Genomic DNA, 15,006 nt, shown 5'->3' on the forward strand with positions numbered 1-15,006 from the left:
TGAATAGTGATCAAATGAATACTAAAATCTCTTCAAAATAAACAGACAATCAGGCAGATAAGAAAGTTGTTTATTCTTGTGAAGAAATTGACACATCTTTGGCTCTATTATCTGTTGGTATGTACAGTACATAGCGGTTTGTGTCAATACTCTATTCATTCATGAAATAATTACAAATATTAAAACTGACAACGCCCCGCTGACCGGCGGCGGACTCGATGCCGAGAGCCTTCGAGGCGGCAAAAGCTCTGCCAGTGACTGTATTCACGTTTATATATGTATATACATATATAAACAGTAATTCCTCATTTATCGCGGATAATTGCTTCCAAAATCACCCCGCGATAAGTGAAATCTGCGAAGTAGGGTCAACCTCTCATCTGTACATTTTTTGTGTGTCAATATTTGTATATGAAACCATTTAAGTGCACGTTATTATTAGAACATTAAATAATAGTTTCAAACATGTAAATAATACAATAATAGTACAAATAAAATACAGAAAATATTGTAGAAATATTGAAAATATCAATATTATACGTGTGTGGGTGTGGGTGTGTAACATGCAGATGTAACGTTCTCTTGTTAACCTTAGTCAAACAGGGAGCTCTAGTGGTCACAAGTTACCATAGCAGAGCTATGTACATTTTGTAGATGTATATGTCGATGTTGCTTAAGTATACATACTGTAACTATGATTTTAGGACTCTTTTATTATTACAACAACTTTTTATAACAAGGTACAATACTGTAAATATGTTTTCAGATGTCTTTTATTATAATAACTTCTTGTATGACAAAGTAGAACACTACAAATATGGTTTTGGAACTCTTATTATAACAACTTCCGCGATGCAGTGAAACCGTGATAAACGAACCGCGAAGTAGCGAGAGATCACATTTGTTTGCATTCCAAGCAATGGAACCTATGCCCGATTTCTCTGCAGACCAATTATATATTGTGTTGGATACTCTTGCACGCAGTGTTGCACGGTAATGAGGGAACTGGTAAGATTGGTATTTTATTTTTATTCTGTTTTCGCTTGCTCTGTTTTGCTCACATTCTGTCATTTTTGCCACAAAGTAAACCAAACCAAAAAATGAAACTCCAATGAGAAATGTGAATTATTTTTAATATCCATGCTTTGTCATTGATGAGAACATTGCCTCCACTAATGTGGCCCTACATAGGCAATTCGCATCTCATCTTCTATTCAGATCTTTGGCTGGTACCACCTCAATCAATCCAAAGCATGTTGTAGCGAGTGCAGAAACCACCAAAGCGTAAAATACATTTGTTGTGCTTATCTTTAAAACAGTTGTTATTAAATTTTGGAAGTATATTCAAATCTATCCAGAGTATACAAATATTATGTTTTCATATCCTCGAAGCGCATTTATAAATAAAGTACTTAGTAATCATGAACATTACAATCCTCTAACATAGCGTCTAAGAGCATTTATTAATAAAGTACTTAGTAATCATGAAAATTACAGTCCTCTAACATATACGCCCATCAAAATTGATTTTCATGGGCAGTGCAGTTACGTTAGGACTGTGCATGGATGGATGACGACTCCAATTGAAACTGTTAAGAATAGATTTGACTAAGAATAGATCGAAGCATATTGTCACGTGTACTCGTGTCACAGGAATGTTTGAATGGTGGCAATTCTGTACATATTAGATGGGAGCATACTTACGTCATGTAAAGCTCGATGTCATCGGGAACAACACCCGCATGTGTTTGCCTGTGTGTGGTAATGTTTAGCCTTGCAAATGAGCATGAAATGTGACTGTTAGGCAAGCAGCTCTTCCGAGTAGTGTATGAAAAAGCCTGTCATGACTTTGCTGTTGGCTGCTTTGGATCATTGAAAAGGCAATAAGGAACACACTCTGTCGACCGAAAATGAAACAATTGAGTGAAGGAAACCAAAGAGTGGGCGAGAGACTGAGATACAAAGGTCATGACGAGTGACAGCCAACATGGATTGAAGATCTGAACCTTTAGCAGAGATATTCTCTCATTTGTTGCACTCGCTCTGCGCATGCGTTCATTGAGTAACTGCGTTTCCATGGTTACAGAAGTGCTAAAGATGCGAGTGACCTTGTCTTTGACAGGCACGCGGAGGCTCGTCTATTGTTCTTTTGCAACCTTTTCTTTCACCCGCTCATTCCGCTGCCAAAGCGAGCTGTCGGAGGGGAAAAAAAAACACTGTCCCTAAAAATCACAAGCTCCGCCTCTGCACACGGACCAACTTTGCATGGAATGACATCCACAAGGACGCCTACGCGTCACGAGCCATTACTGCGATCTGAAGCAGGAGGAGCATGTCCCGCCTTTGTCCGTCTCTAAGTGGGGGGTGATGGTGTCGTGGACTTCCGATTGGAGCATGTCGTTCTCACTGGAAATTATATGTTTCACCAAGCAGTTTGCCGCCTCGTCAATGTTGATGTTTTCCTAAGCATGGAGATAGAAAGAGGTAGAAGGAACAAAATATTGATGCATAATAAATGATATTTTCCCTTCACTCTGCGGTATGTTTTGATTTGACCGGACTTGTCTCCATGCCGACAATACACAGCTGTCATGGACTTTTCAACTGTGGCTTAGCTCAGGTGGTAGAAAACACAGCCCCCCCCCACCCCCACCTTTTTGATGGCCCTGATAAGAGCCTCAAATGTGAACTCCTGATGCTGCGTCATTAGAGGATGAATGAGCTGTGAATGAGTGCACAAAGAGGCTGTACGAGGATACAGTCAGAGAGAGCCATTTGTTGTATAATTAAATTTCACCCTAATTCAATCCAATGATTATTTAGCTTTTTAAGAATATTTACCCGCCCACTCCCGAGAAAACTAATAAAAACGTTATAAATCACAAAAAACAATGTTGCTCCTCCAAATAAGATTATTTTTCTTGATTTTCTTCACATTTGTTGGCCTATTCAAGGTTCCTTTGAGTCATTTTGCACCACGGTGAATATAGATGAACTGGACAAAGTGTTATCATGCTTCACTTAAAGGGCTTTTTTTCTGAATACAACAAAAAATGGATACATTTGTGTTATAGCCGTTGCACTGGATCTCATTAGATTGTGCAGGTGTGCCAACTGCTGTAGGCGGTGGGTGTCAAAGTGTGTACGTGTTTTCGTGCACGTCTTGTTCTATTTTCCTCCCTTCCCACCTGGCCGTGACATTCCTGCAGCACATCACTCATGACATGCGGGGACTTTGCGGTTGTGTCATTGTGTTGGTTCAGGTCGCACAAGCCGCACAAGTCCATTTTTGTCTAGAGTCTTACTGAGATATTTGAAGAGAAGCCTTCGAAAACATAAAAGGTGTTTGCACAATACTTGAGTGTTTGTGTTTTACCTTAGCAGATGTCTCAAACCATCCCACAAAGCCATTCTCCTGGCAGAACTGCTCCATCTTTATTCCATTATTGGTGAGTACATCCCTGCCCTGGTCACATTTGTTAGCCAGGAGCACCGTGGCCACATGCTTCCCATTGGCTAGTGTCACTTTGGAGTCCAAGTCCTCCTTCCATTTGGTGACTGCCTCGAAGGAGGCGGGCCTTGTCACGTCGAACACAATGAAGGCGCCCATTGCCTCGCGGTAATATACGCGGGTCATGTTGCCAAATCTCTCTTGACCTATAAATAACAGTCACACAGACACAGAATTTTGCAGTCTCATAACAACCAAATTGAAAATTTGACCAGATACGTAAAAACTAATGACCACAATTACCACCAATATTGAGAAAAAGGAAAACATGTCATGCCATAAGTGGCAAGAACTTCCGGTCGACTAATTCTCGAGCAGCTCTTTTCACCTTATAGATTCGTATCCATCCCAACTAGAATATGCATATAAGGTTACATAATGCTGACACGAGATGTGGATTTGCATGACACGACTGCTACTCATTGCTCCAGAATTTTTTTCAGTGGGGTGGTCGGGGTGATCCAACACGTCAGTGAGTGATGGCCATATACAAATGTGCAATGTGTCCTTGAAACCACCTCTGTAACTGAGAAGTCACAGTTTATCATAGCAGCCATGGTCAGGATTCTATGGACTAAAACACACACATATAGAGAACCTAGCCCAACACACTTATCCTAAAAACAGGAACAAGTCTTGCTTAGTATTTCATTGCCTACTTCTATCTCATTGATTCACTAGTTAGAAGCCAATCAGAGAGTGATGAATTCTCATCAATGGGCGACGCCATTTTGCATAATGTATTCAATGACTCAGTCATTCAAATCATATCTAAAAAGCAAAATCATTAAAACAATTGATTTATGTAGAAAAATGTGGATACGTGAACAATTCAGTTAGCTGTATTCTCATTAGTCAAGCATTTGCCTCACTGACTCCATGTCTTTAATGTGGAATGCACTTAACACAGTGTGTCGCACACACTCAACCATGGTTGTGATGTTACAACTACCAGTATCAAGTGAATTTATTCATAAAAATCTTTACTAGATAAGCAAAGACACAAAGGAACTATTTACAATCGATAAAACTGGTTACAAAATGTATCTTTCAATGTATAATGAATCGTCAATATTGGATTTGTGAGCGTTTCGCTTTTTGGAGCTCACGTAAACACGATTGTTCTTACTACAGATTGCTCTTTTTCTGGTTCTAAATGTGGATGTGTCTTTTTGTTGCTGCTCAGTATGGGGGCGGATCTTTTTGATGGGGATACGGCACCGCAGGGACAGAAAGTTGCGATGTAGCAGTTCTTTAAAATAAATAATAACATATAATTGCTGCACAGATTAGTTTCAACATTTTTATTCAATTAAAATTGAAGGTAATGAATTGTATTTTTTTATTTCGATCTGGATGTAAAAATGTGAACACCTATGTTTTAAAAGATGATCCCGCCAAAACGAAGGACCTTACCACAGCAAGATTCCCACTTGTTCTTACTCAACTAATTGCATAACTTGATAAAAAGCTTGGCAGAACATTTACAGTTCTTTCTAAGAGGGCCACAAGAAACGGGCTGGGCCTCAAATCTGGCTCACATGAGGCAGAGACACATGACCGCTTGTGCTTAGTGGAGAAAGTGCAACAGAGGACTGTGAGCAGCAAGTCAACTTCAGCCGATACTCACATGAGATGAGCCTGCTAGTGTAACCTTTGGTTCTGCTCTCTCAGCCACAAACCATCATTCATTATCTGAACTAAAATCAACATTTATTAAGAATTAAGGACTTCACTAATCAATTGTTTGTGTTATTGTAGTCATAGGGAGAGTTGCTGCAGAAAACAGAGGTCAAAGCATGATTAGAACATTTAAACAAAATAAAACGAAAAATCAATTATTAAGGCCGACAAACGCTGTTTCACAGTTTCATCTCACTGATATGTTAGTTTTATTAGGATAACTTTGCCAAGAATTGTTGATTTTCCACAGTGAAGATGCCATTTATGTGTGAAACAACTGTAAACATGCAAGGTGACAGTCACATGTTGATACCCCCCCCCCCCCCCCCCCACACACACACACTTGGCATCACATGTGCAGCATAATGTAATGTCATTTGCAAATACTGTACCGCTGTACTGTCATCAAGGATATACTTTGTGCCAAAGCTCCCATTTCCAAGTAGACTGCTTATGGATTAACATCGATTTAATTTGAAATAAAATTAAAGATAAAATTCCCCCATCACGCTATTTATATTATCTACTTATTTTATTTCCTGTAGACATACATCTTATCTCAATGCCCACATTTTGCACAAGTTGTGCAAATCAATTTATTTTAAAGCACTTGATCAGCTGTTACATTGCTACAGTATATGTGCCACATTATTTCTAACAGCACTAACAGTTGCCCCCTTCCCCAGTGAGAGTGTGTTGAAAAGTAGCTCCAATTGAAAAAGTGGTACCTGCAATGTCCCAGAGTTGGAGGCGCACAGTCTCCTGGTCCAAGTTGAGCACTTTGAGGGCAAAGTCCACGCCGATGGTGGCTCTGTAGTTTGGGCTGAAATTGTGGTGCACATAGCGCTTGATGATGCTGGTCTTGCCCACGCCCAGGTCTCCAATGACCAGAATTTTGTAGAGGTGTTCTTTGGCGTGGTTGTTCTGCATGGCGGGCAAAGATGGTGAGGGCCGAGCATGAATCCACTCGAGTGGAAGCGGCCGCGGGACGAAGAACTGAGCTGGAGAGTCCGGGAGTGAGCTTGTGAGAAAAGGGGAGGTGAACTTGGAATGATCAACTGTGTGCGTGTGTGTGTGTGTGTGGGGGGGGGGGGTTAGACCTTGTGACTGACGTGGAGAGGCGGCCTGCAGCACAGACAAGTCAGACAAAATTATTAGATACATGCTTAATAAATTAAAATTAAAAAATTCAAAAAACTAAAGATACAAAAATAATAATAAACATTTGATAAACGCAAAGCAATTGGCACAATCTATGTTATCAAAACTTGTTGCCTCCCTGCCATTTTGAGAGCGAAATTGACACTGTTTCCTCGAATGGGTTTGCCCCTCTTCCTTTGCAGGATTTCACCTCATGCGCATGCGCGTTTGACGAAAATACCATATTGAACGCAAGCGGGCTGACTCGGTGGTGCACTGGTTAGCACGTCCGCCTCACAGTAAGGAGGGTGCGGGTTCGATTCAACCTCCGGCCCTCCCTGTGTGGAGTTTGCATGTTCTCCCTGTGTCCAAGTGGATTTTCTCAGGGCACGCCGGTTTCCTCCCACATCCCAAAAACATGCTTGGTAGGCTGATTGAAGACTCTATATTGTCCCTAGGTATGAGTGTGAGTGTGGATGGTTCTTCGTCTCTGTGTGCCCTGCGATTGGCTGGCAACCAGATCAGGGTGTCCCCCGCCTACTGCCCGATGACGGCTGGGATAGGCAAAAATACCATATTGAACTCAAGCGAAGCAAACGCGCACAAAAAAAAACAAAAAAAACAAATGTTGACGTGAACGTAAAGGAGCCGCATGAAACCAGGCAAAGAGCCGCATGCGGCTCGCGAGCCGCGGGTTGGCCACCGCTGCCATATGGGAACACGCAGGTGATCATATACACTAGAAATGATGAAGTTTAAAAACGTTGTTACTGTACTGATGTTTCAGTCATCTGTACTTGAACAGTTCTTCTGCAAAATTTTTACTTCCACACTAATGTCAATCGAAACTGAGCATGGTTTGGCAAAAATACTTGCACATTGACACTGTTGCTTTTGTTAACCCGGCTCCCCCAACTTAACATGCATGTCCAAGTTATTTTGATTAGTTTGCAGGGGAAGCATGAAATAATCACAAGTTTAAACTGGGTAAAAACCCGGTCAGCTGTTTAGCTTTAAGGTCAGAAGAAGCCACAAAAAGATGTAATGTAACTCTTACAAAAGTGTGTGTGTGTGTGTGTGTGTGTGTGTGTGTGTGTGTGTGTGTGTGTGTGTGTGTGTGTGTGTGTGTGTGTGTGTGTGTGTGTGTGAGTGAGTGAGTGAGTGAGTGAGTGAGTGAGTGAGTGAGTGAGTGAGTGAGTGAGTGAGTGAGTGAGTGAGTGAGTGAGTGAGTGAGTGAGTGAGTGAGTGTAATCAAAGTGTTCCTGTAATTTGTTAACAGCAGTTTGATTTTTCACATCATCACATCAAAGCATTGCGCATCTTTTTTTCACAGACTTTTTCTTTCAATTATGGTCTCCCTTTACTAGTATTAAAAGCACACGTACAGTGAATGTTTTAAAATTGGTACATAAACAAAAGAACATGCATCGGGTTTCCCTAAGACAAAAAAAGACCCTGACAGGCAGAATTTACAAACTAATCTCACCTGACCAATCTTTTTACACAGTTACAGCTTCAAATCAGCGGGTACAACCCACACTAAAAATCGTCAATGACTGAGGAGAAATCAATTGCATTTTAAAAACATCACATGGAATTTTAAAATCATAACCCACTTGTGAAGGTGCTGTTTGCAAGTGGACCTGAAAGCGAAACTAACCAGCATACTTGTGATTTCCATTTTAGAATACTGTTAAGTCATTAAAGTGTCAACCCACGCATGCACTAAAAAAACAATGTGTGGGTTTGAAAATGCAGCTCGAATGAGAGGTCCCTTACAGTGCATCCTAAAAAAATAAAATAAAAGAAGGCCTCTAGAGTTTGGGTATAGGCTTGGCTGCAACGGCGATGCTTTCGATGGAACACTCATCACTTCCCCGGCGGATTCGGAAGTAGCCACCCTCTCCCCAGCTGGTGCCCCAGCTATTCTTAACAAGCCAGTACTTTTGGCCAGTCATGTGACAGCGGCCGTAGCCAACCAGCAGCACGGCGTGGTTGGTCAGCTCGAAAGGGTTGAAGGAGTCGGAGATGCCCGTGTGGTGGTAGATGCCCTCTTTGTAATGCATGAAGTCTGGGTATACCTGCAAAGGAAGAGTTCATAGACAGCATTGTACTATTCCATATCCTCTGCCGCTCAATTAAAGAATGTTATACTTGATCGAATAACAATAGTTTATACCTCAAAGGACACCGCCATAGGGCCGTTCTGGACCAGTTCCAGCATCATGGCAGCCTCACTGCAGCCGCCATAAAATCCTCCCACATAGCTGTACTCCGCTACGTAGGTGCGGTCGCAGTTTTGAGGGAGGCCACAGGGAGTGTTCTTTCCAACATATGGAAAACAAGATTCATCCACAATCCCAAAGTCCTGGACGTACTTTCCCATCAGATATGGAAATCCACCATCACAACCTAGAATCAGGGAGAAAGAGTTGAAATCTCAATTAGGTCAAAAATGAGACATTTAATAATAGCTGCCCAGAAGTAATCCAAAACTGGAACACGGCCTACCAAAGCAATCCCAAACTAAATAACAAATAACATTTGTTTGTGTCGACAACACTGCAATTTGCCAATAATGCTGTTTTGCAAAAGGCTTGTGAATATTCCCATACCTTGGGAAAATTCGGAGCAGGAGACCACTTGTTGGGGGCTGAATATGGGTGCCTCACTGTTGTTGGTTAGGATTCGGATCCGAGCCTCTAACATCCCCATGGAGGCGAAGGAATAGCAGCTACCGCATGAAGCTAGAGAAAAGGGAAAAGTATAAAATCAGCGCCCGTGCTCGCTGTTCATAAGAAAATAGTTGGCAGAAAGAAAAAAAAAAACAGAAAAATCGATCAAAGTAATCTCGGCAGTGACTCGTAGCGCCAAAAACAGGATGTTCAGAAACATTCATGTTCCTTTGAGAATCGAAGCAAAGCGTCAATGGGCCTCCACCTGACTGTACAGGCTTGAGCGCCGCAGTGTAACAGCAGCTTAACGGGCTTCTAGTCAAACACTCCAGCCCTCTCCAGATCCTAAAGCACAGCCCTGCAGAGTTGCTCTCAGACACTCCAACTACTCAGCACGCTTAATCCTTCCACTCACACAACAGGCTGTGCGGAAACACAAGAGAGCGACCAGACGAGTCAGGCCTGCCAGGAGGGATGCAAGCAAGCTGCCGCTCAGTGTCTGCTGCTCGCCATGCTGCGCACGTCTATGTGCAAGATTTCATCCTGCATCGGTCCAACGTATTTTTTCCTAGTTCATTTAAGCAAAAAACCTTTTTTTTTTTTTCCCTTTTTCAAAGATGAATAATGTATATGCTTAGACTCCCACCCTGAGTAGTAAACAAGAAAAAGTGAATGTCACCTTGGTTTCGCACAGGGCTGACAAAGTTCACGCCATCGACGTTCCTCCAGTCCCAGTGCTTTGGCAGAGCTGCTGCCAGCTTGGCTACTTGGGCTGTTACGGGTGTCGAGCGAACATGGCTGAAGCATGGCAGAAAAAAATACATATAGTGTAAATACTTGGTGTCTGCAAAGTTTCAAAGTCCATCATTTTAAAAACGTACATAGGAATGCGAGAGGCGGGTCCTCCTGCTCTGTAGTGCAGCTCCTGCAGCGAGTGCATCTTATATTCGGGGTAGGAGACAGCCTTCCAAGAGTTCTGGGCCGAGTTAATCAACTCAATGACGCCGTGGTTTGGTGTAAAAGGCCTGTTGAGGAGCCTGAGGTGATGAAACAACTGTCAGGACCTGTACTGCTGCAAGCACTCGGCTCTCATGTGAAACAAAGTAGCAGCCGGTCGGTCATCTGAGGCTTGATTATGTCTTGATCATATCTTAAGTTGAAAGCAGAGTTTTGATATCGCAGCAAATAACTCTGATACAAATCTTCCTCAAACTCTAATGTCCCATGAGACAAAAAGATCCATATTCCTCTCAATGCACTACGGACAAAAAGAAAAGTACTTTTGATGTACTACACAACAATAAACAGCATGGTGAGGCATGGGAGAGAGGATTGTACGCAATCTTTACAGATCTGCCGCACAGTCGCCGAAGGAAATGTTACATTATATTAATCATGTAGAGGGATGCATCACCAGGTTGCGCGGAAAACTTCAAATGTACTTGAACAATGAGCGTAAACATTTACTGACATTTGGTAAGGAATAAAGCTTTCTCTGATTCTCATGATCTGCGTTTTACAATACAGTGACCATTTGTGTATCGTTGACTAATGTGGTGTAAATTCTTAAAATTATTATGAATCAAAGGAGGAACCGAACTACTTCTAAGAAAAAAAAAAAACATTCTATTTGAATAATACTGCAGTTAATTACTGTACATTGAGCTGAAGGACTCAGATTCTCAAGATGGTCGCCTCTTGTGGTAAAGCCGCATTAAGAAAAAAAAAAAAGAGAATTAAAAATAACGGATACAGAATTTGTATTCCATATCACTGTATTGCGAGTTAGTGGTCGTAATGTTGACGCAGGTTGACAAAGGTTTAGTTCGGTAAAGTACCTGGAGCTCAAGACTGGTTTATTGTAAACCTGTGCTGGTACTGGTTTCATTTTCTTCCCGACAAAACAGCCCCAGTTGTTGCCCAGGACATCATGCACCCATCCTGGTAGCGTATGGTCGCAATAGCTGGTCACCTTCGGGCCTTCTTCAGTGTACTAAAAATAATAAAGAGAAGAAAATGTTTGTGATTTCCCCGAGGCAGATTTGGGAGATACACTGGTAAAGGATTGATAAGAGCAAAATGTTTTTAAATTTCCAAAGGAATGGAACAGCAGATGAGGACGTTACAGAATCACATGGGTTTTGAAGGCCAAGGGGACACACTGTTTCCTCTACACATGCATCATGTGTCATGTGAGAGAAAGCAGAAACACTAAGGTGTTGTCAACTTACTGAATGATGAGGATCGACATATTTCATGAACAGAATATTGGATGAAGACAAGGTTCAACCTTGTTGAACCTGGACATTTGGCTCGACCCCAACAACATAAACTCGACAACACTATAAGAAAACATTCAAATACAATAACACAAATGCTATTTTTACCTTAAAGAATGCAAACCATTTGTGGCCATTGATGACGACTTCAAAACCCTGGTTGTAGATTAGGGTGAAGAAACCGCTGTTTCCCAGCTCGTCTTTGGCTACAGACAGCTTCTCAAGGGTCACTGTCACCATGCTCTCACCTGTTCCTAAAAAGGGGGAAAAGTGTCAAATGACTGGCCAAAACCACCATCCTGACTTCCGTTAAGGCATTCATCCATCCATTTGGGACAGTTAGTCTATTATGAAATCTATCAATGCACAAGGTTGGAAACCAAGATTTATTTCTCATCTTTCATCTGAGAATTTAGTCATCCTATGTTTCTTTGTCGAATATTGCCACTTTCATTGTAATATTTTTAGAATATTTTTTGTGAGGCTCCTTCACACTTTTAGCACACTATGCAACTATTTATAATGTTTATGGAGGATGGGGCTGGTTGCCTTTGCCAGCGTCTGCCGCTGTAAATGTCTTTTTTCTTGCTTCTCAAAGAAAGAATATGAAATCTGACATGGGCAAGAGTGCGATCTAAAGTATGGCAATGCTTGATGATGCCATACAGGCATATTTAATGCAAAATAGACCAGGAAACAAGTAAAATATGAACAGTGTCGTCTTACGGCACGCATTTCATCACAGTGATTATATGAACATGCTACTTCAAGCTGAAAATAAGCACGTCAAATAGTTTTAACTCCGATGTGCTGTCAAGACTGTGGCCCTAATTTTGAGAACCTTTGTAGTTTACCTTCAGCGGAGCAGTTGATGGTCTTGTCGTGGCCCCCATGGGAAACCTGGAACACCCATGTCCCCAACAGGTCCTCGTAGGTGCAGTTGGCCGGAGTGTCCCCCCAACACACCCCAGAACAAATCGCAAACACACACACCAAGATGCCACTCAGCTTCATCTTGACAAGGTGACACAAATGCAAAGTTGAGCAAGTCAACTTCTCTTTCCCGTTGCTCTTATACAGCACGACCTAATTTTAGTAAGGCAAAACTTTTTTTTACCAAAACAAAGATAGTTGGTCAAGATTAGAATCTGTTTGTGTGCGCGGAAGTAGCTAGCAACGAGCCACCAAATGTGTCATTCAACAAGAGTTTATCGTCCATCATTAAATAACGAATATTTACAAGTGATCCGCTTATAGTTTGTCGGGTCTTCTTCATTATTTCATTTTTAAGCGCCGCAAGCTATGCTGCAACAACTACAGATGCTGCGAGTATGCAAGTAATTATCTTGCTTTTAAAATGTTCTTTGTTTGTTTCGATTTCGCCGTCATGTGACCATCACCTCTGCGCAGGCGTACATCTGTTACTACGACACGCTTAACGGGAATGACTAACTATTTCCCCTACATTACAAAAACGTCATGCATGGTATCTTAAAGACTCTACATGAATTATATGTGTGAATGTAAACTGTTTATTCTTTTTATAATTGTAGTTCTCTCCATCAATCAATGGTGCAGATATACTTAGTCATGTTTACAAACAGTGGCTTGGGTGTAGATTCAATGTGATGTGCAACCATAAGGGAGTAATAGTTGTCTATTGTGATTTGGTTAAGGGGGAAAAAGCTTCGGTAAGCAGGCAAGCAGCAAATTACCCTATTGATTTATGCTAAAAGCTGATTAGGTCAGACACAAGAGACACGTTTCCCCAGTGCTGAAGTGTAATATCTTAGAGATTAGCGTGCCTATTGAAGAATGCAAGCTTTTTTTTCTTTTTTTTTATCACAGTCGTAACCATGTGCTCGAATAGGGTGACTCATCTCCATTACACAGCGTCTCTTTTACTTTGCACTGTGGAGGTTTCTATAAATTCGGATTTGGTAAGCAAACTAATAGACTTGCGTGCACATTAGTTGTGTACATAGTGTTATTGTAAAAACAACAAGCGAGCGCACAACTTTATTTTTTCTCCTTCCCTCACTCACGTTTTACTCCCGTCAAGGGTCTTATATGTCACTCCTCTGCACACACTTACTGCTTTTTGATTAAATTCTTGCATTAGTGCACCTTCCCTACGTGTGTGTGCACGCGCACGTGTGTGTGTGTGTGTATGTATATATATATATATATATATATATATATATATATATATATATATATATATATATATATATATATATATATATATATATATATATATATATATATATACACACACACGCACACACACGCGCGTATGTGTGTGTGTGTGTGTGTGTGTGTGTGTGTGTGTGTGTGTGTGTGTGTGTGTGTGTGTGTGTGTGTGTGTGTGTGTGTGTGTGTGTGTGTGTGTGTGTGTGTGTGTGTGTGTGTGTGTGTGTGTGTGTGTTTGATGCCGCCGCACAGGCATCCCTCAATCTGTCTAGTTCCTAACTTTTTACCGCTTTCCAAAGTGGCTGGGACACCTCACCAATAAAACAACAAATCATCCCTGTATGCTGGCATTCCATATTTACATGAAAATAAAGTGTGAATGAAAGGATATTTCACTCCAGGTAGATGTAAAGTGAATTCATATATTTCTTTCAAAATACATTATACAGTACATGTTGAAAGATAATTCCTGAAAGCAGAAACCTTTATAGAACTGGCTCAGGGAGCCCTGCTTAATAAAGTTATATTAACACAATTTTAAAACATAACTCAAATAGCAGTGATAAAATATGTAAACACAATATTAACATTTTTATTTTATTTTGAAATGAACAAATTCATCAATTACACGTATTTCAAAATATTATATTAGCTGTATAAATAAATGTATAACATTTTATTTTAAAACAAGAACATTTCCTGGAACCATATATTCTTGTTTCCAATGAAAAATGCTTCTCAATTAAAGGTTGGCCCGCATCTTGTAGGAAGTACAGTAATGTGATGTTTTACAATATATTGAGGCCAGTTGCATTATCGTTTGCAGTGAAAATTAATTTCTAAAAAAGTGACAGCATCCATTCAATTGGTCTGTTCATCCTGCTTGATTCCTACTTGACAGGCTGATGCTAACAGTAAAGAGGGCTAGGAGAGTGTTACTGTTTACTTGTACTACTGTACAGTATGTCCAGCAAAATTTGCTAGCACTGCAATGGTGAACAGCAATTTCATTTCATGAACACGTGGGAGCAGCCACTTCACCCTTGTGTTGCGTTCTTCTCATTTAGATGAAGTGCTTTCACAATCACTTATCTCCAACCAGACCCATACACCTACGCACTAGAGAATACTGTTTGGCCATATTTCTTTGTGCAAAGGGTACCTCTCACTGTTTATGACGCTGCCATGACGCAGTTTCTATTCTACAAACAGTTACTGTATAGAACATGTGAGTCACTGAATCCACAAATTGACATCGTTAACAATCCAGTTTTAGACATGTTGCGTTCAAGGTTTTAACGCATCTTTAGCAGTTGTGGATCAGTAACGGCGCAAACAGAAACAGCACTCGAAGAGTCAATGAAATCACATATTAAAATGGATTAGAAACTAAAATGCTATACCATCAAATCAATAAACTCTGCCTCGAGACACACACAATCACATAGCTGAAGACTAATGAATTAGGTATTGACTCAGTTATACTTAGAGCATCAGTGTAGCTGATGTGCCTGTTTTGCATTAG

General features: G+C 40.9%; 2 protein-coding genes across 2 annotated transcripts; both read right to left on the reverse strand.

The window, feature by feature from the left end:
- Positions 1 to 2,306: 2,306 nt before the first annotated feature.
- On the reverse strand, positions 2,307 to 6,382 carry rab38a (RAB38a, member RAS oncogene family). Its single transcript, XM_085916901.1, has 3 exons — positions 5,923 to 6,382; positions 3,377 to 3,657; positions 2,307 to 2,462 (listed from the first exon to the last, which is right to left on the reverse strand). Exons 1-3 carry the CDS (start codon positions 6,356 to 6,358, stop codon positions 2,307 to 2,309), a joined length of 873 nt encoding a protein of 290 aa, XP_085773027.1. The 5' UTR covers positions 6,359 to 6,382.
- A 671-nt stretch (positions 6,383 to 7,053) lies between these two features.
- ctsc (cathepsin C) lies at positions 7,054 to 12,680 on the reverse strand. Its single transcript, XM_085916899.1, has 8 exons — positions 12,143 to 12,680; positions 11,397 to 11,542; positions 10,848 to 11,002; positions 9,891 to 10,046; positions 9,689 to 9,807; positions 8,950 to 9,081; positions 8,514 to 8,746; positions 7,054 to 8,415 (listed from the first exon to the last, which is right to left on the reverse strand). Exons 1-8 carry the CDS (start codon positions 12,300 to 12,302, stop codon positions 8,149 to 8,151), a joined length of 1,368 nt encoding a protein of 455 aa, XP_085773025.1. The 5' UTR covers positions 12,303 to 12,680; the 3' UTR covers positions 7,054 to 8,148.
- Between the last annotated feature and the right edge of the window lie 2,326 nt (positions 12,681 to 15,006).

This window comes from Syngnathus leptorhynchus, chromosome 7, assembly GCF_054491065.1.
Source record: "Syngnathus leptorhynchus isolate UIUO chromosome 7, UIUO_Slep, whole genome shotgun sequence".
Taxonomy (NCBI): domain Eukaryota; kingdom Metazoa; phylum Chordata; class Actinopteri; order Syngnathiformes; family Syngnathidae; genus Syngnathus; species Syngnathus leptorhynchus.